The sequence below is a fragment of the Cydia splendana genome, chromosome 20 (genome assembly GCF_910591565.1).
Source record: "Cydia splendana chromosome 20, ilCydSple1.2, whole genome shotgun sequence".
Taxonomy (NCBI): domain Eukaryota; kingdom Metazoa; phylum Arthropoda; class Insecta; order Lepidoptera; family Tortricidae; genus Cydia; species Cydia splendana.
The window spans coordinates 171361-195620 of record NC_085979.1 but is presented as its reverse complement, the minus strand read 5'-3'; the positions used below and the strand labels follow the sequence as shown (position 1 = coordinate 195620).

The following is a 24260-nucleotide window of genomic DNA, read 5'->3' as shown; positions in this document are numbered from 1 at the left end:
GCGTGATGGGCACCCTACCAAGGGGGCAAAATTTTTAGCTTCAGTTATCTTAATTGTAGTTAATTTTAGTTTTATATTCATTTTAGAACACTTATTATTTATAATAAATGAGTTTTTGTATATACCAAGTATCAACTTAAGAAATTAATAAAGTTTGTAATAAACTCACAGGTGTTTTATTTTCTAAGATAAAAAAATTGAATGAGTTTAGGGACGGTTTTTATCGGTTTAGGAAGTCACTATTATCGATTTTTCGCAGCACTACTTTCTATCATGTCGGTTATTATCGTTTCGAGAACTCACTATTATCGATTTTTCACAGCACTGCTTTCTATAAACCATAGATAAATATATAGATAATATATTTCTTTATCTGTGCTATAAACAATTTTCTTTATGTTGGTATGAATAGATGCTCATCAGTCATACATCAGTCAAGTCCTGTCAAAACCAACCGTTTGACAAAAACGTACTATGGAGTTCCGCCTCTTAGAACGTAGTGATTATATGCTCTTTGATTGTCATGTATGTCATCTGCAAAGTACAGAGCATAACATAACCTAAAAACTATGTTATGCAGTAGAAATTTAAATGTTTTACACACAAATTATAAGAAAACCATAACAAAATGGGTTCCAATTGGACTCGTGCGAATGAAGAGTTCCGCTGAACCAAAAACGAAAACATACTCTTATACAATTCTCTTCCCAAAAACAGACTTTCCTGCGCGATCTAATAGTGCGAGAAAAGATAAGATTCAAAAGGTAAATTGGGTATAAAATTGAGAACATACAATTCTTTTCTCCTTTTAAACAACTTATTTAAGTTAACTCTTAGTAGTCAAACTGATTTGCGTTTAAAAAAAGGCTTAAACACATTAAAGAAAGTCCTTGTATATTTTTAGGCCGCGAAGTTTTCTGATCTGTACAACTGGCAGAGGGAACATCTGAAAGGGCCAGAGTTTGTGCTGCACGACGGCCCGCCGTATGCTAACGGAGACTTGCACATGGGACATGCTGTTAATAAGGTAATGTAAATACTTTTTGCAGAAATGGAGGTGGGCAGGCCACACTGTAAGGTGTAAGATCGAAAAATGGAGCCAAAGAATCCTTATGTGGCACCCAAGAGACGGGTCAAGATCTAGAGGCTCACAACTCAAACGATGGGAGGATGAAATAATAACTACTGTAGGACCATTCTGGACATGACTGGCCAGGCAGAGGAAATACTGGAAAGAGTTGGAGGAGGCCTTTGCCAACAGGCACACTGAACTACGAGACTTCATTTAAAAAACAATCCAAGCAAACAGTTCAAAGTTCAGAAGAAGAGGCTATACAAAAACAAAATACTTTTTAAATTGCACTAAACATCACAAACATTGAATGCAATTAAATAATCAAGATGGTTGCCTGTCTTTATTCTTGCAAAATATTAAAGGATACAGTATACCCATGGTTTGAGCGCATAGTTTAAATTATTTTATTACTACTTAGTTTTGGTTTCCTGACAACTTCTAAGTATATAATATTGATTTCTTGATAAAAGTTCGAATTCCCTGAAAAGTAGCGTATGAAAGCATTTAGTACTTAGTAGTAGTAAACAATTCAATAATTTGACTGCTTACCATCAGGCGGGCCGTATGCTTGTTTGCTACCGATGTGGTATTTAAAAAAAAGGTATTTTTATCATTCATACATAAACAGTAAACATAAACAGTGAATCCTAGTGCCTGTATAGGCACAAAATGCTTGTGACACTGTTGTGTTGCAACCAAACTTACCTGTATTTCCAACAATATCAACATAATCCTTATTTCAAAACAATAACAATAATCAACTACATAATTTCCCATTTTTCAGATAATCAAAGACATAACCAACCGCCACCAAGTCCTCCTTGGCAACAGGGTCCACTACGTCCCCGGCTGGGACTGCCATGGCCTGCCCATTGAGCTCAAAGCCCTCCAACAAACCAAAAAGACAAAAAAAACAGCGCAATCTACTGTTGAAACACAAAAGCAAGAGACAATGCCATCTAGTGCAGTTGAAATACGTCAAGTGGCAAGGAAGTTTGCGTTGGAAACTATAGAGAGACAGAAGGCACAGTTTGAAAGCTGGGGAGTTATGGCTGACTGGGCCGGGCAGTGTTACAGGTATGTGTCTATCAGAGGTGGGGTGTCAATGGAACTCGAACCAGCTTGCCTATTTTTATACAGTTAAGTGCTTTTCCTTTTATTTCTTATTAATTTTTGTGAAGCGCTACCTGTAGAAGAGAACATCTGGACTCTGGACGGACTGTCAGCCATACAAAAGCATTTTTTTCACCCAAACTGAAACAGAGTCCTTTGCTTGACTCAGTCAATTAGGAATGCCAAATTAGCTCTGTTTTGCATACGAATATTATTGTTTTTTTGTGTGTAGCAGTGGCGACGCGTCTTATAAGCGCAGGTATCATGGGGTTAATTTAATTTGGTATTCCACCAGTGGGAATAGTTTTGAGGCCATTCTTCCACTGTTGTCTGGAGATCTATTGAGGGAACTCTTTTTACAATACATAATAAAAAGTAGGCGGCTCGGAGCTATCGTGAACGCTAGTATCGCGAGCTAGTGCTTGAAAATGGAGACCTAGGCTCTCCAAAACATGTCGCGCGAGTGACTAAAATACGTGAGTTAAACCATATAATTAGCTTAGTGTTAGTAATGTTAGTATGAATCACGACAGTTTAAATTCAATAATACTTATATAATAATAATAAAATAATAATTCAGCCTATATACGTCCCACTGCTGGGCACAGGCATGCGCGAGAGGGCTTGGGCTATAGTCCCCATGCTAGCCCAATGCGGATTGGGGACTTCACATACACCTTTGAATTTCTTCGCAGATATATGCAAGTTACCTCACGATGTTTTCCTTCACCGAAAAGCTATGTAAATATCAAATGATATTTCGTACATAAGTACCGAAAAACTCATTGGTACGGGCCAGGATTTGAACCCGCGACCTCCGGATTGAAAGTCGGACGTCATATCCACTCGGCAACCACCGCTTATAATATACATATAGTATTTATATATGTTACAGGACCCTGGATAGCGGCTACGTGAAGAGTCAGCTAGAGCTGTTCTACGAGATGTACGAGAAGGGGCTCATCTTTAGGGCTCTGAAGCCCGTTTATTGGTCGCCATCTTCCAAGTGAGTCTTATAGCCAATAGGGAATATTAGGCAAAGCTCTGCATAGGTGGCACCACTAGCACATACAGTACACAAACCTCATTGACATGATCAATGACACATCATGCGTCACTAGGTCAATCACATGGCCTACCGTGAAACACGACAGTCGAAAGTTCGGTTTCTGCCTCTCTATCACTCTTGCTTATTCGATCGATAGAGAGGCAGATAAAGAAATTTCGATTTTCGCGTTTCGCGGTAGGCCACCTGTAAACAAACCGCATTGGTGCATCAATGTCATAGTGAAAACTTGTCAAAAAACTGTTTAAGGCCTAGTATGTTTAAGTTACTCTATGGTTTTACTAAACAAACTAGTGCTGCACTCTGGCGGCAGAACATTGCAGTAATACTCCCAATTGAAACATCATTTGGACGATCTGCGTATTGGACGTACAGCTAACAAATCCTACAAGCCTCAGAACAGGGCATACATTATACAATTTGGCTTGCGATTTCTCGTTGGCCACGCCCCCAAGTGGGGTATGATTTATACGTTTCGTTTTACGACGTTTAGAACCGGTGTTTTTTATTATTAGTTGTATGTCTTTCCCATCACGGAACAATGGTGTTCCGGACCTTTGGGAGGCGTGCGCGGAGCCGAAGCCAACACGTAGAGACCCTTTTGACACTTTAATGAAATGTAAGGGGTACACCGAGCGGATGCTGCCCTTACCCGTGTCATAGCACGCACGCAGAGGCAGTAACGCACATTATTAGTAATTATTAAGAGATAGCAAGTTTTATTTATTTGTAAATTTAAATCATTTATTCACATTATATTATATGTATATATTCATTATATTCTAAGATAAGATTTGCAAGCAAAACTACTAGGTACTTATTTAAGTTTTAACTTTAAATAAATATTTTGTAATATAAGTACTAGTCGCTCTGTGAGCTGAAGATCCTGCGAGCATAACTTAAAACTGGATAAATGTATGGCTCCGCCATTTTGACCTTCTCTCAAAATTTCAGGAGAATCGGTTGAGAAGAGAATAGGGGACTACTAGTCAAATCGGTTTCTTTTATCGAACTGTCAAAACAATTGTAATATGGAATTTAAGTACTTATATGAAATACTAGCATGTGACGTCACGATCAAATTACCTACTCTTTATAGTTTTATACGGGTTTAAAAATAGAAATTGTGTTCAAAAGTAACTGCTGTCTACGTTTCTCTATTAATCTTCTAGTGCTTTTCTTGCATGGTGTAAAATAATGCAGTCAAATACCCTATCGCGACCTGTAGAGGAGAACATCCGGACACACGAAAGCGTTTTTGCCCAAGTTGAAACGGAGACTTTCGCTCACGCTCGGTCAACTAGTACTTTATTTGCAGAACAGCACTAGCGGAAGCCGAGCTGGAGTACGACCCTCAGTTCAAGAGCACAGAAGTGTACGTCAGTTTCCCTCTCGACACCGTGCCTGACAACATCAGAGATGCTGTGAACGGGTAACACACTTTACACATCTTACTTCATTTAGAACTCCTTCCTTTCTTAATGGCCTCCTAGCCTAGTCGGTAATGACCCTGACTACGAAGCAGGAGGTCCCGGGTTCGAATCCTGGTAAGGGCATTTATTTGTGTGTTTATCACAAATATTTGTTCCTGAGTTATGGATGTTTACTATGTATATAAGTATAATGTGTATATTATATACATCGTCGTCTAGTACCCACAACACAAGCCTTATTGAGCTTACTGTGGGACTAGGGGGATCTGTGTAAAATTGTCCTATAATATTTATTTATTGTCCTATAAAATATTTATTTATTTATTTCTTCAAGAAATAAATAACTAAGTATCACATTTCAGCGAAAGCGTCTCTGCGATAATCTGGACGACGACCCCTTGGACGCTGGTGGCCAACCGCGCCATCTGCTTCAGCGCACAACTCACGTACAGCGTCGTGAGGATAGAGGGGCTCGGCGGGCTGTTCCTCGTGGCCGCCGAGCTGGCCGAGCGGCTGCAGAAGACGCTGGAACGAGGGGTGCAGAAGATTGCAGAGGTTGAAGGTACCGTACTAACACCCAGCTATAGTCAAAAATCTTCAAACTATGGTTTAAGATAAAAAGATAAAAAATAGTTATTCAAGTAGGCATATTACAATGCGCTTATAAACGTCAAAATAAAGCTATATCGGCTCCAACCCTACACCTCTGCTTCGAGAAGATTTAAATCCCCCCTCAATCGGAGGAGGGTATCCCAATATGAGACCGGCAACAAACTCGGCGGGACACAAAAAATTAAAACATTAAAATGGCTGGACATTAAAATGTTCTATATAACTATTGTATTTTTCAAACTCGTCGGGTAGGGTTTTTTTTTTGCTGTATTTTTTTCCTATTATTGACAGGTGCTGTGCTCACAGGCGCGCGCTACCACCACAAGATACTGAACCGATCCTTCCCCCTCCTCGCCGCGAGCCACGTGTCAGCCTCCAAAGGCACGGGGCTAGTACATACTGCCCCCGCACACGGCCCTGACGACTTCCTAGTGGGGTTAGAACACAATATACCAGTGGTGAGATACATTATGTTACATAAAATAACCCAGTAAAAAAAAACAACGGGTTGCACTCCGGGAGTGCCGGCAGAAGTGAAAACTCAATGACTAGTGCAAAATGTCTGCAGCACTATGTATAATTGAGGTTTACGCCATCTAGCGTTATTTCGTCGCATTACTTGAAACCACTAAGCACATCACTGTTAGTACTCGAGTTATATTAGTACCGGTTAGAGGGAAACTAACTAGATGGCATTTAAATCGATAAAGAAAAACTCGATGACATTTTAACAGTTTTTCGATAAGGTCACGTGTCCGTCTCACGTCTTACAAATCTTACCTGTCGCGAGTTTAACATTTTTTTCCCCACCACAAAAAGTGCACAACGCCGCTAAAGAAGTTTTCACTTCAATAAATATTTCAGAATTACAACGTCGGTATCCATAAAAGTACAATGACCGCTTACCATCAGACGAGCCGTATACTTCTTTGCACCAACAATGGTATAAAAAAAGCGTTACAGTAGAAAAAATATTTCAGGAATGCAACGTGGACGAATCAGGGCTGTATTGCAACCTCGGCTCTCTGAACGGCCTCTTCGTGCTCGGCCGCGGGCAGGAGGCCGTCATCTCTCTCCTCGGCGACCAGGTGTTAAGGCGAGGTACCTATCGTCCGTTTAGTATGCCACCTAACCCATACATCGAGTGCCCTTACTGGAAATCGCTTTGGTTTCATTTCACCTTAATTTCGTTATATCCATTTACAAAATCCCTAATTTTATATTTGGGTGCAATGAAACCAATGCTGAGTGAGGACCATTAAGCGCAACTTTTAATTTCGTCTAATTAAAATAATTAAATAAATATTACAGGACATTTTTACACAAATTGACTAAGCCCCACGGTAAGCTCAAGAAAGCTTGTGTTGTGGGTACTGAGACAACGATATATACAATAATATATGATGATGATGATGATGATATCCTGTTATCCCTCATCAGGGACATAGGGCTCTCAGAAGGGATTTCCATTCTTCGCGGTCCAGCGCGGCCTCTTCCAGCTCCGCCCAGCCGAGGCCAACTGATGCCGCCTCTTTTTCCACTGTGCGCCTCCAGGTGGTACGTGGGCGACCTTGTCCTCTTTTTCCGGGAATTTTCCAGGTCAGCCCTTGCTTGGATAGGTGATTGTTTGGCCTTCGTAAAACATGTCCTATCCAGCGCCATTTCCGCAGAAGTATCTCCTTAGCTAAAGGGTTTTGGCCAGTCAGTTGCCATAGTTTAACATTGGAGATGGTCCGTGGCCAGTAGACTCCTACGATTCGCCGCAAACACTTGTTTACAAACACCTGGAGTCTACTGGTTATGTCTTGCTTGACGGGCCATGTCTCGCATCCATACAGGAGGACCGACTTCACGTTCGAGTTGAAAACCCTTAGCTTGGTGCGGCGAGTGATGACTGTGGAAGTCCATACGGGTTTCAACTGCGCATATGCGGCGCGGGCTTTATTGATGCGAGCTTCAACATCCGCTTCTGCACCTCCCAGGGGGTTCATAACACTTCCCAGATATGTAAATTTTGTTACTTCTTCAACTGGCTCCCCGTTTACTAGAATAGGCGTTGCATTCTGGGCGTGCAGGCGCATAGCTTTCGTTTTAGCACAGTTGATACGCAATCCCTCTCTTCCTGCGGCATCGGCCAGGTCATCGGTCTTCGACTGCAGATAGTCTTGTGTCGTAGCGAGTAAGCACAGGTCATCAGCGAAGTCAATATCTTCAAGGGTTTTGCCATTGACCCAGGGCAGCCCCCTTTCCCCTTGACTGGTAACTCTGCGCATCACATCGTCCAAGACAATCAGGAACAGCAATGGTGACAGCAAACAGCCCTGTTTAACTCCAGCAGTGACGGGTATCGGATCTGACAATTGGCCCCTGTGCATTATTCGACAAGTGGATCCCTCATAAAGGCACTTGATTATTTCTATGACCTTGACTGGTATTCCCCTTTGCTTCAGTATTCGCCATATGCTTCTCCACTTTACCCTATCAAAAGCCTTTTCGAAGTCTACGAACAGGACATGGAGCTCGCTTTTCATCTCATGACACTGCTCTAGGATCATGCGCAGGACGTTAATCTGATCCGTACACGATCGTCCCGTTCTGAATCCACTCTGTTCATCCCTGAGTCTGCAATCAACAGCGGCCGACATTCTGTTCAGCAGAACCTTACACAGCACCTTGGAACAGACAGGCAGCAAGTTTATTCCGCGCCAGTTGGAGCACTGGGACAGGTCTCCCTTCTTGGGTAGCTTGATGATTATCCCCTCCTTCCAACTTTCAGGTACTCGTCCCGTTTCCCAGATGTCTACGAACAGGGGATGCAACACACTAGCCATTGCCCTCGGGTTGCTCTTCAGTGCTTCCACCGGGATGCAGTCATTTCCAATAACAATAGTCATTTTACAATAATATATAAATACTTAAATACATAGAAAACAACCACGACTCAGGAACAAATATCTGTATCATCATACAAATAAATGCCCTTACCAGGATTCGAACCCGGGACCATCGGCTTCATAGGCAGGGTCACTACCCACTAGGCTAGACTAGTCGTCAAAAAATTAGAATTATTTTTAGTTAGGTACATAGTTTTAAAGTATTATGTATGTAGTTATGTATTTATTTTCTAGGTGTCCACACGCACTCGTACCCGCTGGACTGGCGGACTAAGAAGCCTGTCATATTGAGGGCCAGCCACCAATGGTTTATTAACACCGAGGCGTTGAAGAAGAAAGCTTTAGTAAGTATCCCACTACTACGAATGTTAACTCTGTGAGCTGTCGACGTCTATAAAATGTCAAAAAATTGGATATATAAAAAGATTTACTTGTAATTTTCGAACCGCTCGCAAAATTTCATGAAAACCGGTAAAAGAGAAAAAAACTGGCAGTTTTGTCCAAGCTGAAACGGAGACTTTTACTCTCGCTCGGTCAATTTATATGTTCTGATTTTGCCAATTGCTACGAAACATTAAAAAAATGTAGTTTTTTTTTATCAGGAAGCATTGGAGGGCGTCCAAATTCTTCCCTCCTCCACCGCCCAGCAGTCCCGGCAAGGATTCCGGGCTCGGATAGACTCGCGGCCCTACTGGTGCGTGTCGCGGCAGCGCGCCTGGGGCGTGCCCGTACCCGCCCTGTACCATCACGGGAAGCCTATACTCCACAGGTAACATCCTTGTTTACACTTGATGCTATCTAGCAAATCGTTGATAAATATAAGAAACAAAAGAGGGTCCAGATTGGATCCCTGTGGTACACCAGAACTAGCCTCGAACGGAAGGGAATGTATTGTAACTTCCCCATACTGTATCGATGCAAATAAATAATTTCTGATTTCTGAATAATAGCCGCGGACGCTGAGAAGTTGTGAGCTATTTCGGAGTTAAAAATGTGTAAATCCAATATGTTGGCTTTAGTGTACAGTAGAGGATGTTGTGATCGACTTTGTCAAATGCTTTAGCGAAGTCTGTGTATAAATATCATCAATTTGGGTGCATTATGAGTGAATAAAACCAGACAAACCAACTCTCCCTTCTATGATGTTTTTGATAAATTCGTCGTTTCGTATCAGGTGCCCAGGGATCTTTCCTCTTCTTTTATCTAAGTATCTATAGTTCTTAACAAACTCCTCCTCTCCTACTATATGTAAAAACTCCTACTCATGTAATATACTAATATCTGGGAGACCGAGCTTTACTTTTGCGTTTTCCTAGAGATAAGACCTAGCTAGATCGATTTTTCGCCCCCGAAAACCCCCATATAGCAAATTTCATCGAAATCGTTAGAGCAGTTTCCGAGCTCCCCGAAATATAAATATATAAATATACAGGAATTGCTCGTATAAAGGTATAAGATTCTATATATTTGAACAGGCGTGTCATCGACCGGGTGTGCCATCTTCTGGAGCGTGGGCCCGACGTGTGGTGGACGGCGCCGGTGGCTGACCTGCTGCCACCAGACCTGGCCGAGGAGCTCGGTGTGGACGTCGAACAAGTCACCAAAGGAGAGGTATAATCTCGTTGTAATGTGAACAGTCTCATCGACCGGGTGTGCCACCTCCTGGAGCGCGGCCGACGTGTGGTGGGCGGCGTCGGTGGCTGACCTGCTGCCACCAGATCTGGCCCAGGAGCTCGGTGTTGACGTCGAACAAGTCACCAAAGGAGAGGTATAATCTCGTTGTAATGTGAACAGTCTCATCGACCGGGTGTGCCACCTCCTGGAGCGCGGCCGACGTGTGGTGGACGGCGCCGGTGGCTGACCTGCTGCCACCAGCCCTGGCCCAGGAGCTCGGTGTGGACGTGGAACAAGTCACCAAAGGAGAGGTATTGTCTCGTTGTAATGTGAACAGTGTCATCGACCGGGTGTGCCACCTCCTGGAGCGCGGCCGACGTGTGGTGGACGGCGCCGGTGGCTGACCTGCTGCCACCAGCCCTGGCCCAGGAGCTCGGTGTGGACGTGGAACAAGTCATCAAAGGAGAGGTATTGTCTCGTTGTAATGTGAACAGTGTCATCGACCGGGTGTGCCACCTCCTGGAGCGCGGCCGACGTGTGGTGGACGGCGCCGGTGGCTGACCTGCTGCCACCAGACCTGGCCCAGGAGCTCGGTGTGGACGTGGAACAAGTCATCAAAGGAGAGGTATTGTCTCGTTGTAATGTGAACAGTGTCATCGACCGGGTGTGCCACCTCCTGGAGCGCGGCCGACGTGTGGTGGACGGCGCCGGTGGCTGACCTGCTGCCACCAGATCTGGCCCAGGAGCTCGGTGTTGACGTGGAACAAGTCATCAAAGGAGAGGTATAATCTCGTTGTAATGTGAACAGTCTCATCGACCGGGTGTGCCACCTCCTGGAGCGCGGCCGACGTGTGGTGGACGGCGCCGGTGGCTGACCTGCTGCCACCAGATCTGGCCCAGGAGCTCGGTGTTGACGTGGAACAAGTCATCAAAGGAGAGGTATAATCTCGTTGTAATGTGAACAGTCTCATCGACCGGGTGTGCCACCTCCTGGAGCGCGGCCGACGTGTGGTGGACGGCGCCGGTGGCTGACCTGCTGCCACCAGCCCTGGCCCAGGAGCTCGGTGTGGACGTGGAACAAGTCACCAAAGGAGAGGTATTGTCTCTTTGTAATGTGAACAGTGTCATCGACCGGGTGTGCCACCTCCTGGAGCGCGGCCGACGTGTGGTGGACGGCGCCGGTGGCTGACCTGCTGCCACCAGCCCTGGCCCAGGAGCTCGGTGTGGACGTGGAACAAGTCATCAAAGGAGAGGTATTGTCTCGTTGTAATGTGAACAGTCTCATCGACCGGGTGTGCCACCTCCTGGAGCGCGGCCGACGTGTGGTGGACGGCGCCGGTGGCTGACCTGCTGCCACCAGATCTGGCCCAGGAGCTCGGTGTTGACGTGGAACAAGTCATCAAAGGAGAGGTATTGTCTCGTTGTAATGTGAACAGTGTCATCGACCGGGTGTGCCACCTCCTGGAGCGCGGCCGACGTGTGGTGGACGGCGCCGGTGGCTGACCTGCTGCCACCAGATCTGGCCCAGGAGCTCGGTGTTGACGTGGAACAAGTCATCAAAGGAGAGGTATAATCTCGTTGTAATGTGAACAGTCTCATCGACCGGGTGTGCCACCTCCTGGAGCGCGGCCGACGTGTGGTGGACGGCGCCGGTGGCTGACCTGCTGCCACCAGCCCTGGCCCAGGAGCTCTGTGTGGACGTGGAACAAGTCACCAAAGGAGAGGTATTGTCTCGTTGTAATGTGAACAGTGTCATCGACCGGGTGTGCCACCTCCTGGAGCGCGGCCGACGTGTGGTGGACGGCGCCGGTGGCTGACCTGCTGCCACCAGCCCTGGCCCAGGAGCTCGGTGTGGACGTGGAACAAGTCATCAAAGGAGAGGTATTGTCTCGTTGTAATGTGAACAGTGTCATCGACCGGGTGTGCCACCTCCTGGAGCGCGGCCGACGTGTGGTGGACGGCGCCGGTGGCTGACCTGCTGCCACCAGCCCTGGCCCAGGAGCTCGGTGTGGACGTGGAACAAGTCATCAAAGGAGAGGTATTGTCTCGTTGTAATGTGAACAGTGTCATCGACCGGGTGTGCCACCTCCTGGAGCGCGGCCGACGTGTGGTGGACGGCGCCGGTGGCTGACCTGCTGCCACCAGATCTGGCCCAGGAGCTCGGTGTTGACGTGGAACAAGTCATCAAAGGAGAGGTATTGTCTCGTTGTAATGTGAACAGTGTCATCGACCGGGTGTGCCACCTCCTGGAGCGCGGCCGACGTGTGGTGGACGGCGCCGGTGGCTGACCTGCTGCCACCAGATCTGGCCCAGGAGCTCGGTGTTGACGTGGAACAAGTCATCAAAGGAGAGGTATAATCTCGTTGTAATGTGAACAGTGTCATCGACCGGGTGTGCCACCTCCTGGAGCGCGGCCGACGTGTGGTGGACGGCGCCGGTGGCTGACCTGCTGCCACCAGCCCTGGCCCAGGAGCTCGGTGTGGACGTGGAACAAGTCACCAAAGGAGAGGTATTGTCTCGTTGTAATGTGAACAGTGTCATCGACCGGGTGTGCCACCTCCTGGAGCGCGGCCGACGTGTGGTGGACGGCGCCGGTGGCTGACCTGCTGCCACCAGCCCTGGCCCAGGAGCTCGGTGTGGACGTGGAACAAGTCATCAAAGGAGAGGTATTGTCTCGTTGTAATGTGAACAGTGTCATCGACCGGGTGTGCCACCTCCTGGAGCGCGGCCGACGTGTGGTGGACGGCGCCGGTGGCTGACCTGCTGCCACCAGATCTGGCCCAGGAGCTCGGTGTTGACGTGGAACAAGTCATCAAAGGAGAGGTATTGTCTCGTTGTAATGTGAACAGTGTCATCGACCGGGTGTGCCACCTCCTGGAGCGCGGCCGACGTGTGGTGGACGGCGCCGGTGGCTGACCTGCTGCCACCAGATCTGGCCCAGGAGCTCGGTGTTGACGTGGAACAAGTCATCAAAGGAGAGGTATTGTCTCGTTGTAATGTGAACAGTGTCATCGACCGGGTGTGCCACCTCCTGGAGCGCGGCCGACGTGTGGTGGACGGCGCCGGTGGCTGACCTGCTGCCACCAGCCCTGGCCCAGGAGCTCGGTGTGGACGTGGAACAAGTCATCAAAGGAGAGGTATTGTCTCGTTGTAATGTGAACAGTGTCATCGACCGGGTGTGCCACCTCCTGGAGCGCGGCCGACGTGTGGTGGACGGCGCCGGTGGCTGACCTGCTGCCACCAGATCTGGCCCAGGAGCTCGGTGTTGACGTGGAACAAGTCATCAAAGGAGAGGTATTGTCTCGTTGTAATGTGAACAGTGTCATCGACCGGGTGTGCCACCTCCTGGAGCGCGGCCGACGTGTGGTGGACGGCGCCGGTGGCTGACCTGCTGCCACCAGATCTGGCCCAGGAGCTCGGTGTTGACGTGGAACAAGTCATCAAAGGAGAGGTATAATCTCGTTGTAATGTGAACAGTCTCATCGACCGGGTGTGCCACCTCCTGGAGCGCGGCCGACGTGTGGTGGACGGCGCCGGTGGCTGACCTGCTGCCACCAGCCCTGGCCCAGGAGCTCGGTGTGGACGTGGAACAAGTCACCAAAGGAGAGGTATTGTCTCGTTGTAATGTGAACAGTGTCATCGACCGGGTGTGCCACCTCCTGGAGCGCGGCCGACGTGTGGTGGACGGCGCCGGTGGCTGACCTGCTGCCACCAGCCCTGGCCCAGGAGCTCGGTGTGGACGTGGAACAAGTCATCAAAGGAGAGGTATTGTCTCGTTGTAATGTGAACAGTGTCATCGACCGGGTGTGCCACCTCCTGGAGCGCGGCCGACGTGTGGTGGACGGCGCCGGTGGCTGACCTGCTGCCACCAGATCTGGCCCAGGAGCTCGGTGTTGACGTGGAACAAGTCATCAAAGGAGAGGTATTGTCTCGTTGTAATGTGAACAGTGTCATCGACCGGGTGTGCCACCTCCTGGAGCGCGGCCGACGTGTGGTGGACGGCGCCGGTGGCTGACCTGCTGCCACCAGATCTGGCCCAGGAGCTCGGTGTGGACGTGGAACAAGTCATCAAAGGAGAGGTATTGTCTCGTTGTAATGTGAACAGTGTCATCGACCGGGTGTGCCACCTCCTGGAGCGCGGCCGACGTGTGGTGGACGGCGCCGGTGGCTGACCTGCTGCCACCAGATCTGGCCCAGGAGCTCGGTGTTGACGTGGAACAAGTCATCAAAGGAGAGGTATTGTCTCGTTGTAATGTGAACAGTGTCATCGACCGGGTGTGCCACCTCCTGGAGCGCGGCCGACGTGTGGTGGACGGCGCCGGTGGCTGACCTGCTGCCACCAGATCTGGCCCAGGAGCTCGGTGTTGACGTGGAACAAGTCATCAAAGGAGAGGTATTGTCTCGTTGTAATGTGAACAGTGTCATCGACCGGGTGTGCCATCTGCTGGAGCGCTGTTTCACGTCATCATTTTATCGACATCGACTTGTAGTAAGTTTCACTTGTCCTCGCAATATAAATAAATAAAATATTAGGGGACATCTTACACAGATCAACTTAGCCCCAAAGTAAGCAAAGCTTGTACTATGATTGCTAGGCGACGATATACATATATATACTTATGTAGATAAATACGGTACTTATGTACATAGAAAACACCCATGACTCAGGAACAAATATTTGTGTTCATCACACAATTAACCGGGATTCGAACCCGGGACTATCGGCTTCACAGGCAGGGTCACTACCCACTAGCCCAAACCTAGTCGCTAAATAATAAATTAAAATAATAAATAATATTTTAACGTCGAACCAAATTGCAGGCGACAAACGTCAATACGTTTAGGTACTCGTATTATGTATTGTCTGTCTGTTCTGTGTTATGTGTTTATATTGTGTGTTGGTAAGTTGAAGTCGAGAACTATATTTCAGGACATAATGGACATCTGGCTGGACTCGGGGTCATCGTGGCGGACTCTCCCGGCCTCCCCGGCCTCTCCGGCCTCCCTGTACAGCGAGGGCGTGGACCAGCTGACGGGATGGTTCCAGAGCTCGCTGCTGACGAGCGCAGCCATCACCGGCCGCGCCCCATACAAGTATGTACAGTCGGCACCAGAAGTTGCTAAGCGGGCGAGGTGTTCACAATTACCTTGGCACGCTCTTATTCCCTTAATAACATGATGAAGTGTACCTACCTATAGTACCTATGTTTACAAAAACTTATTAACTAGGAATCATTCCCTCTGAATATGGTTAGAGGGTAATTTAACAATATGTACTCGGAAGATTTCGCGGACAGATGCTATTTTATATACCTAACTATTTAATAATAATTTTTTTTTAAACTCTACGCTATATGCCAAGAAAATTTATAACAAAAATACCTTGGATTTTTTGGAAAAGCGTTGATACTCTTCAAACTGCTGGATCGATTTCTATAACTCGCTTTTACGTAAAAAAAACCGCATCGAAATCGGCCCATCCGTTGGAGAGCTACGGTGCCACAGACAGACAGACATTTGCCGTCAAACATATAATACCCCTCTTTTTGCGTCGGGGGTTAAAAATACTATATACGAGTATAACACTTTAAACTGTCGCGTTATGTACACATAATTAATGTTACTAACGGGTCTAACGCGATTAAAATTTTCCGACGTTCCAGCCTGGCCCCTATTTCACCAACGTGAAAGGTGCGACAATTCGACAAGTCTCATTGTTGCTGACTTCACAGGCATCCATGGGCTACAGTTATCGCTTACCATCGGGTGGGCCGTATTCCTGTTTGTCACCATCATTGTATTATTTAAAAAAAACTTTATTATATCGGCAAAAATCAGGTATTTCTCTTGTAATGTTTATGATGATAATGATGACAATTGTCACAAGATTTCAAAGAACTTTCGGTAATTATTGACAGCTAATGAGTTCTGTGTCGGAATTTCGTGACAATTGTCGTATTTCTTGTGACAATTGTCATTAGCTTCGCAAAATAAGTACTTATTTACTGGCGATATAGTGGAGTTTTTTTTTAATTAACATGTTGGTGGCAAACAACCACACCGCCCGTCTGATGGTAAGCGGTTACCGTAGCCTATGGAGGCCTGTGACGTCAGTAACAGTGATGTCGACAAATGTAGCACCTGTCACGTTGGTGAAATAGGGCCCTGTCGCACTAATCGTGTGTCGGGTACTTTAATGTTGTTCACCAATATCTCTATTGACATTTTGCTGGGACGCCAGTCTTCCGTGCCACAGCTAGTGCAACCTGGCTGAAACGTTGGAACAAAGTTTAAATAATGTAATTTAATCGCGTTAGACCCGTTAGGGCAACTTACACCATCCCTCTAACCCGGGGTTAAGCGGTTTAACCGTCAACCCAGTGTCAAATTGTACTGGTATCCATGGTAACTCCAGGTTTAACCGGTTAACCCCGGGTTAATGAATGGTGCAAGTGGCCCTTAGTAACATTAATTGTATGTATTTTATCAGATGCATCTTCGTGCACGGGTTCGTGGTGGACGCGGAGAAGCGCAAGATGTCTAAATCTCTTGGAAATGTGATCGCGCCAGAACAGATCATAAACGGAGGCGGCAAGCAACCCGCGTACGGCATCGACACGTTGAGGTAACTTACTGAGGTGTAATTTCAATAACAAAACTTCCGTGAGACAGATACACATTAAATATATTAAGAACGGGTCACTCACGTATTTTACGTCGAAAAACGCTCGACATGTTTCACTCCGTACCGAGGAGTGTCATCAGGAGCTTGTGTTGACAGGCCGGCGCAGACTGCAGGCCGCAGCCCTCCGACTACTGAGGTGTATTTCGTCATTTCGCCAGGGAACCAAGCTCAATAATTACAATACAAAATTAACCCTATGATTGCCGAATACGGCAACGGACGCACGAAAAGAAAAGGCATACGCACGGAAAGTTGAATGTATCAGTCCTTGGATCCCATTTAAGTCCTAAAGCACTTGATTGAGAACTGAAATCTAGGTCTTTAGGTATCAATGCATTAGAATTGTCTAGGAGGACGGAACCTATGTTAGAACGGAATTTACGCAATGGCAAGTGCGCTGAATGAAGAACTTCCGTTATTGAATTTATTATGTAGCACAAGTCCTCCTTTGAACTGCTCCCTGTAATGACGTCATCTACATAGAATCGTGCTTTATTACATTAGCAACTCTTACATCAGTGCACTCATTAGATGCAGATATATCGGAGCGGCCAAGGTGTTCATAATATCTGAACACGCGCCCTAACGCCTTGGCAATAGAGGCGTGTTCAGATATTTGTGAGCGCCTTGGCCGTTCTGATATATCTGATGGCGACTGTACATAGGAATGGCGCAGATGATGTACCATATGTAATTGTATTCAGTAGGTATATTTTAATTGGTTGATCCGATTGCTCACGCCATAAAATCATCCGGAGATGACGTTGTTCGGGCTTTACTAAAATTTACAACACAATCCAATGTCAACCTTCGTGTATTCCGACAAGATTCACGATGACGCGCCTCAAAGGGTTCAACAATCAACCTTGTTTTGGTACTACCGTGCGGTTCAACTTGCCTCTGAACTTGTAGTAATTAGTCAGTTTTGGTTGTCACCTGGCGATGTACAGTCGCCATCAGATATATCGGAGCGGCCAAGGTGTTCACAATATCTGAACACACACTCTAAAACGTCCTGACAATAGGGAATATTACGCAAAACTCTGCGTAGAGGGCGTCACAAGTGCTATCACAGAGCCTACCGCGATACACGAAAATAGAAAGTTCGGTTTCTGCCTCTCTATCACTCTTGCCTATTCGATCGATAGTGAGGCAGATAACGAAATTTGGAGGCAGATAACGAAATACAGGTGGCCTGTAAACAAACCGCCTTGATGCAACAATGTCATTATGAAAACTTGTCAAAAAACTGTTTAAGGCCGAGTATGTATAAGTTACTCTATGGTTTACTAAACAACATAGTGATGCACTCTGGCGGCAAAACATTGGGATAATACTCCCTGTAGAGGCGTGTTCAGATATTTGTAGGTGTCTTAGCCGCTCCAATATATCTGATGGCGTCTGTGCAGTGTGGTGCCGTGACCAGGATTTATCTCTAGTATTTTAATATTTGTCCATTTAATTTGAAATATGATTACAGATGGTGGGTGGCCAGCCACGGCACACAGCACACACAAATCATCGTCAGTAAGAAACTGCTCGACGACTGCCAGTCAGAGGTCATCAGGATTCGCGCCATTATGAAATATCTATTAGGGGTCATTGACCTTCCCCCACTCAACCCCCCACCATTGAACTACTTCGACCAATACATGGTCGCAGAAACGTATAAGTTTTTAAAGGATGTACACGAAAATATGAAAGAGTTGAGATATAACAGTTCAGTTCAAAATATCCTCTATTTTATTAGTAATAAGGTGTCAGCTTTATATTGTCATTGCGTTAAAGATAGATTATATTGTGCTCCTAAAGAGTCAGAAGGGAGGATAGGGGCACAGTTAGTTGCTCACACGATTCTAGTCTCTCTGTGTAAGGCGATAGCACCTATTTTGCCGCATTTAATAGAAGAGGTATGGAAATATCATCCTTTATATGAAAAACCTTTCTTTTTCACTCAAAATATACCTGTTTTAGAGAATCAAAGCGTAGACACAACGAAAATGGATTTAATTTTAGAATTAAAGAAAGATATTACAGCTTTAACTCAAAACGAAAATTTAAAGAAATTCTCTGTTGATGTAAAATTAAGTCCTACATTATATTCCATATTGAATGATTTAAATTGTTTAGATGAAACTAATGAAAGTGTGTTAAATGAGATTTTAGAAGTGTCAGAAGTGTGTCTGAGTGTCGAGAGTGTCGAGAGATGGGTGGTGAGTGTCGGCGAGAGCGGCCGAGAGCAGTGTCTGCGGTGTCGCAAGTATAACGCGCAGGAAAATTGTGATAAGTGCTTGAGATGTCAACTTGCTATGGCGTCGGTGTAGAAACTAAAAGGTAATTTATTATTTTAGCTGTAGTTAATATTTAGATATTATAACAGTGTAAATTAAGAAGGTTTTTTTGAAAATGATAACTGTTTTTTATTACACTTTTAATTCTTGATCCTAGAGTATCTTATAGCTTTAAACTAGCAATTCTTGTATATATATTTCGAGGATCTCGGAAACGGCGCTATTTCGATGAAACTTGCTATATGGGTGACTTCGGGGCGAACAATCGATCTACCTAGGTCTTAAGCTCGGTCTCCCAGATATTGTTCACTAAAGTATTGTGCGTATGAAAATTACTATGGGACTTTCATTATTTTGTTTGATAATGTCCTATAATATTTATTTATTTATGACCGCTGCCACACGCACAATGCCTCAGTGAAAATGCTCCCACGTAACAGCAATAACCGACCAATACAGTAAAGACCGGACAAGCGCGAGTCGGACTCGCCCACCGAGGGTTCCGTACGAGAAGCTTATGAAATAATTTGATGTGTTTAAAAAAATGGTTTAGAAATACTCGTTATGCTCATGGTTCATTTTTGTAATCTTTCACTTGCTCGGATATCAAAGTTATATAAGCACAAGACTCGGAGTAAATATCTATGGAGCGGCCATTAACAGGCGTTCCCCTCTGCAAAAAGATCGCGGCCGCCGGTCAAGGAGGTTATATAAAACTAGTTGCCACACGTCATACGCCATTCAGCAAACGTCAGTCTAAGCGGAATGATAGGAGCCGAAAATGCCGAATTGCAGCGTTTTCTCGTGCAAAATGAGATCGGAAACGTCTAGTCTACAAAAAGAACACGTTTCTTATCATATGTAAGTACTATTACATCTAAATATTATCAAATAGTGCATTAACTTTGCAAATAACTAAAAAACATTGTCAATCTGACAGTGATACCAGTGACATGATATTAGATCTAATTTAGGGTAATTCTAAAGAAGACTTTCTAAATATTAATTAGGTACGAGTAGAATTTCTAATAGGAAATATTATGCGAAACTCTGCGTAGGGGGCGCGACTACCACAATCCATCACAATCTGGGGGTCCGCCGCGGAACAAGAAAATTTAAATTTCGTTATCTAACCTCTCTATCACTATTGCATATTTGAGCGATAAAGAGAAAAGAGAAAATTTACTAGCTAGCTTAGTGCTACACTCTGGCGGCAGAACATTGCAGTAATATGCCCTATTTGCGTTGCTTTTTGTTATATATGACGTTCCATGGAAAAAGGTACCTTATGGCGGCCGGCGCTTACGTCGCATGGCGCCGCAATAATATTGGAGCGGCGTTAATAATAGCGTAATCGCCAACCCCCATAAGGTACCTTTACCCGTGGGACGTCACATATAATTTATGTAACACATTATTTTTATATAACACCTTAGTTTCATATCAACCTAATCTATTTAATCAAATAAATAGATCTATAAGAATAAAGAAAAGGGGGACGGGGGATCAAAAAGTAGTCGAAAACATCTCGCGTGATTTGTGCACAACCCCTAAATAACGTAAAATTACCGATACTCTTTTTTGAAAATTATTTTTTCCTTTAGTTTCTACATATAGCTGGTCAAGCAGATCTTGTCAGTAGAAAAAGGCGGCAAATTTGAAAAATGTAGGCGGGAAGGGATATCGTCTCATAGAAAATTTGAATTTCGTGCCTTTTTTACCGACAAGATTTGCTTGACCAGCTATATATTTTTATTTAACATGTCAAATATTTTATTAATTTAAGGTATTTACGGCTGTCACTTTCCATAAATAGGCACTTTTAATTTATTACTCTGGTATCACCGTACCAATATTAGTGATGGGACACCATAAAAACCAATATCGGTAAAATCGATATAAACAAAATGAATAATATACAGATGGTCATGATGCCTAGCGAACACCAGCCATATCGTACAAACCTCAAGGAGTGATATTCCTAGGCAGATGATGATCTGCCTAGTGACCACCAGCCATATCGTGCTAACTTCAAGGTGTGATATTCCTAAGCAGATCATGAAACGCCGGCATGTCATGATCTGACTAGTGACCACCAGCCATACCGTTCAAACCTCAACATTTAGGCATATCGAATAAGTAGGATGTCCTAATTTTAGCAAATGATAACCATTGAAATGGCTTGACAGCCTACTTATAGTACGTGTTTGGGTAGCGTATGATTTTAGTACCTACCTAGTACCTACGCATTCTGCTCCAAATGCCACATAGAATGCAGCACTAGCCGTGGCAAAAAATGCAAAAGGCAGATTATTAAATGGCGGCGTTTCATGATATGCCTAGGAATATCTCGATATGTCCGATTTTACGATCTACCGCCGATATATATACTAATTATCCCCTACTCAATATCCCTTAAATGACATCCTATGGCCGCGTTCCATCTCTGTCATCAGATCTGCATGCTCGATAGTATATTGCATTGCTTTCAGAAGTAAACCAACATGTAAAATATTAAGTAATGAACTGATAATAATAAATCATTCTATATCAGCTTGCAAGATTCGCCCTAAACAAATTGACAAACTATTAGAAATAACATCTAAACAATACAAAAATTCAAAGTTAGTAAAATGCTGGTACAAAGACTTGATATTGTATTATTATTATAATTGATAAAATCAGAAATTAAAATTCATTGACAATTTTATCGACAATATTATCGGCGCGTCCCTCGCACTATCTAGGTTTACTTAGAACTGACGTCATCTCGTTCACGGACAGGGTTGTCTGTGTTTGTTCTTGTACTTGTGTGAATATAGTTTTTGCTAGTGTTTGATAATTTTGTCGTGTGCGTGTGTAGCGACGCATGCTAAAAATGCATTAGTGTTAACATTATTTGTGTGCGTTACCTCGTCCCCCGCGCCAAAAACGACAGAATTTTTCAGATAGAAATTAGTGCGCGTCTCTACTCCATAGATATTTACTCCGAGGCACAAGAGATAAACAACAATTGCACAATAGGGGATATTACTGCAATGTTCTGCCGCCAGAGTGCAGCACTACCGACTCAGTAAATTCATAGACTAACATATACATACTGTGCCTTAAACTGTTTTTTGACAAGTTTTCACAGACAATAAAATATGACATTCATGCATCAAGGCGGTTTGTTAACAAGGGCCTACCGGTAAACGCGAAAATCGAAATTTAGTTATCTGCCTCTTTATCGCTCGAATATGCAAGAGTGAAAGAGAGGTTAGATAACGAAATTTCGATTTTCTTGTTTCGCGGTAGGCCATGTGTCAATGTGGTTTGTTTACTGTATGTGCCACAAAGGTGCCATCTACGCAGAGCTTTGCCTAATATTCCCTATTGTATAACAAATAACTATCTATTATATGTATTATATCATATCTTAAGTATGTACCTACTTATTTACATTCAATCGAAGATAAATATTTTCGGCGGATTGTTATCGCCGTGATTATTATTTGCGATCTAAGATAACATGCAGTTCGGTGATCAGTCGAAGACATGGCTTGCATGAAGGCGGTAATTATCGGGTAAGTATTTATTTATTTAAATTTTATTGCATTAAATAATAAAACTTAATGTACAATAGGCTAACATATAATGCCATGAGGCTTCTCTACCAGTCAACACTAAGGCAAAGCAGAATTGTAAATAATCTTAAACAGAAAAAACTATATCGCACAATAGTGTGAAAGTCATCTGAAAGTAAATTAAATCATTTACGGAAATGACATTTACAATCAGCCTAAAAACGTAAAATGTTGTCGTTGAGGAGTTCCCTTCAGCGGGCTCAGCACGGTTCCATTTTTATCGACTATCACTATGCGCGTCCCTTTCGCACTTACATACTTGTTAGAACGTGACAGGCATGGTGACAAGGGATAAAAACGCGACCGTGCTAAGCCGCCTGGTCTTCATCACGAGTTCCGCTTCACGAAATAGCACTGGTTAAATGCGCATACTTGATTTATAGATAAATTATAGTAATCCCTTAGTATTCTATAAGGGTCAAACAGATCACTGTGTTATGTCTTTCCTGTAGACATACACAAGAGTTAAGGGCTATAAAGGTTAATTTTCTTATTTAACCCTTATCCACGTGAAAAGGTCCTCCTTTTATTTAGAGAACTATGATAAAATCATTGCTTACATGCCCACAAGCTGTTAACTATTGCCCACAGGAGAGAAAAATGTGCTGTTCGCGATAACACACTAGTTTTCTCTCCTGTGGGCAATAGTTAACAGCTTGTGGGCATGTAAGCAATGATTTTATCATAGTTCTCTAAATAAAAGGAGGACTTTTTCACGCGGATAAGGGTTAAATAAGAAAATTAACCTTTATAGCCCTTAACTCTTGTGTATGTCTACAGGAAAGATAACACAGTGATCTGTTTGACCCATAAATTTGAGGAGTTTCTTCAATCCTCATGGATTTCCTCATCAGAACTGAATTTTGACAAAAATGGGACTAATCTGACATTGCCAAGCTGTTATATATTAAAGGTCTCACCATGACAATATAGTACCAAATAGTACCTAACTTGGTAACTGAAAGTACATCCGTTCCACACCAATTTTGGTGGCTAGCCATAAGCCGCGCGTGGCGCTGTCGCCACCTAGCGGCCATATCTGTCCTGATCGTGACAGACGCGTTTTGTTAGAGAGTGAGTCTTCTGTACCTAGTACTATTATTTATTCTGTGGTACAGTGCGGTGCTGTGTGTCGCGGCGGCGGAGCGGCGCTTCCCCGACGGGTTCAAGTTCGGCACCGCCACCGCCTCCTACCAGATCGAGGGGGCCTGGAACGCCAGCGGTAAATGATTTCTTTATTCTTCAAACACTGATGCGCAGTTTGCATTTTATCCACGAGTGTGGCAAAGTATAATTTGACGAAAAGTTTGAGTTTTTTCCTCATGTTAGCCGATGTAATTTACGTTTATAAATATTGAATGCTCGATCAGACAAGGGCGAGAGCATCTGGGACCGCTTCGTGCACTCCAGACCGGAGGCCATCAGCGACCGGAGCAACGGCGACGTGGCCTGCGACTCCTACAACAACTGGAGGGAGGATATTCAGCTGCTCGAGGACCTTAATGTGGACTTCTACAGGTAGATACATGACTCCTACAGTCACCATCAAGATACCACCTTCTTCCTTGAAGAACCTATAAAAGTAACCTAATTTGTTTGTGTGATATTTGTGTAACATCGTCAGATTCTCGATATCGTGGCCGCGCGTGCTGCCGACCGGGTTCGCGAACCGCGTGAGCGAGGACGGCGCGCGGTACTACGGGGACCTGATCGACGCGCTGCTCGAGAGAGGCATCGAGCCCGTCGTCACGCTCTACCACTGGGACCTGCCGCAGACGCTCCAGGACTTGGGTAACAGCTAACAAAACGTTTTCGGGTCTTCATCATCTTCCTCGCGTTATCCCGGCATTT

The 24260-nt window shown here is 44.9% G+C and overlaps 3 protein-coding genes across 3 annotated transcripts in view; 2 read left to right on the top strand and 1 right to left on the bottom strand.

Annotated features, from left to right (window-relative positions):
- LOC134800724 (trafficking protein particle complex subunit 12) overlaps window positions 1-24260 on the bottom strand; it is a 165062-nt gene that overhangs the window by 82768 nt on the left and 58034 nt on the right. The gene's annotated exons all lie outside the window — the stretch shown is intronic.
- Window positions 511-18835, top strand: LOC134800827 (isoleucine--tRNA ligase, mitochondrial). The gene is made up of 14 exons (XM_063773384.1): window positions 511-764; window positions 905-1027; window positions 1860-2152; window positions 3084-3194; window positions 4573-4686; window positions 5050-5249; window positions 5591-5757; window positions 6280-6400; window positions 8428-8537; window positions 8796-8962; window positions 9669-9804; window positions 14738-14901; window positions 16298-16432; window positions 17973-18835. Exons 1-14 carry the CDS (start codon window positions 570-572, stop codon window positions 18814-18816), a joined length of 2880 nt encoding a protein of 959 aa, XP_063629454.1. The 5' UTR covers window positions 511-569; the 3' UTR covers window positions 18817-18835.
- LOC134800746 (myrosinase 1-like) overlaps window positions 22329-24260 on the top strand; it is a 39712-nt gene continuing 37780 nt past the window's right edge. The window contains exons 1-4 of the mRNA XM_063773285.1: window positions 22329-22349; window positions 23528-23631; window positions 23780-23927; window positions 24034-24200. Of these exons, the coding sequence (XP_063629355.1) occupies window positions 22330-22349; window positions 23528-23631; window positions 23780-23927; window positions 24034-24200 (439 nt within the window). The 5' untranslated portion in view covers window position 22329. The remainder of the gene's footprint in view (window positions 22350-23527; window positions 23632-23779; window positions 23928-24033; window positions 24201-24260) is intronic.

Excerpts from the sequence above, each read along its gene's own strand:
- LOC134800827 (XM_063773384.1), top strand. The coding sequence starts at position 570 with ATGTTATGCAGTAGAAATTTAAATGTTTTACACACAAATTATAAGAAA. Across the intron at positions 5,250-5,590 it reads GAAGATTGCAGAGGTTGAAG|GTGCTGTGCTCACAGGCGCG; the intron begins GTACCGTACTAA and ends TATTATTGACAG. Across the intron at positions 16,433-17,972 it reads TACGGCATCGACACGTTGAG|ATGGTGGGTGGCCAGCCACG; the intron begins GTAACTTACTGA and ends ATATGATTACAG.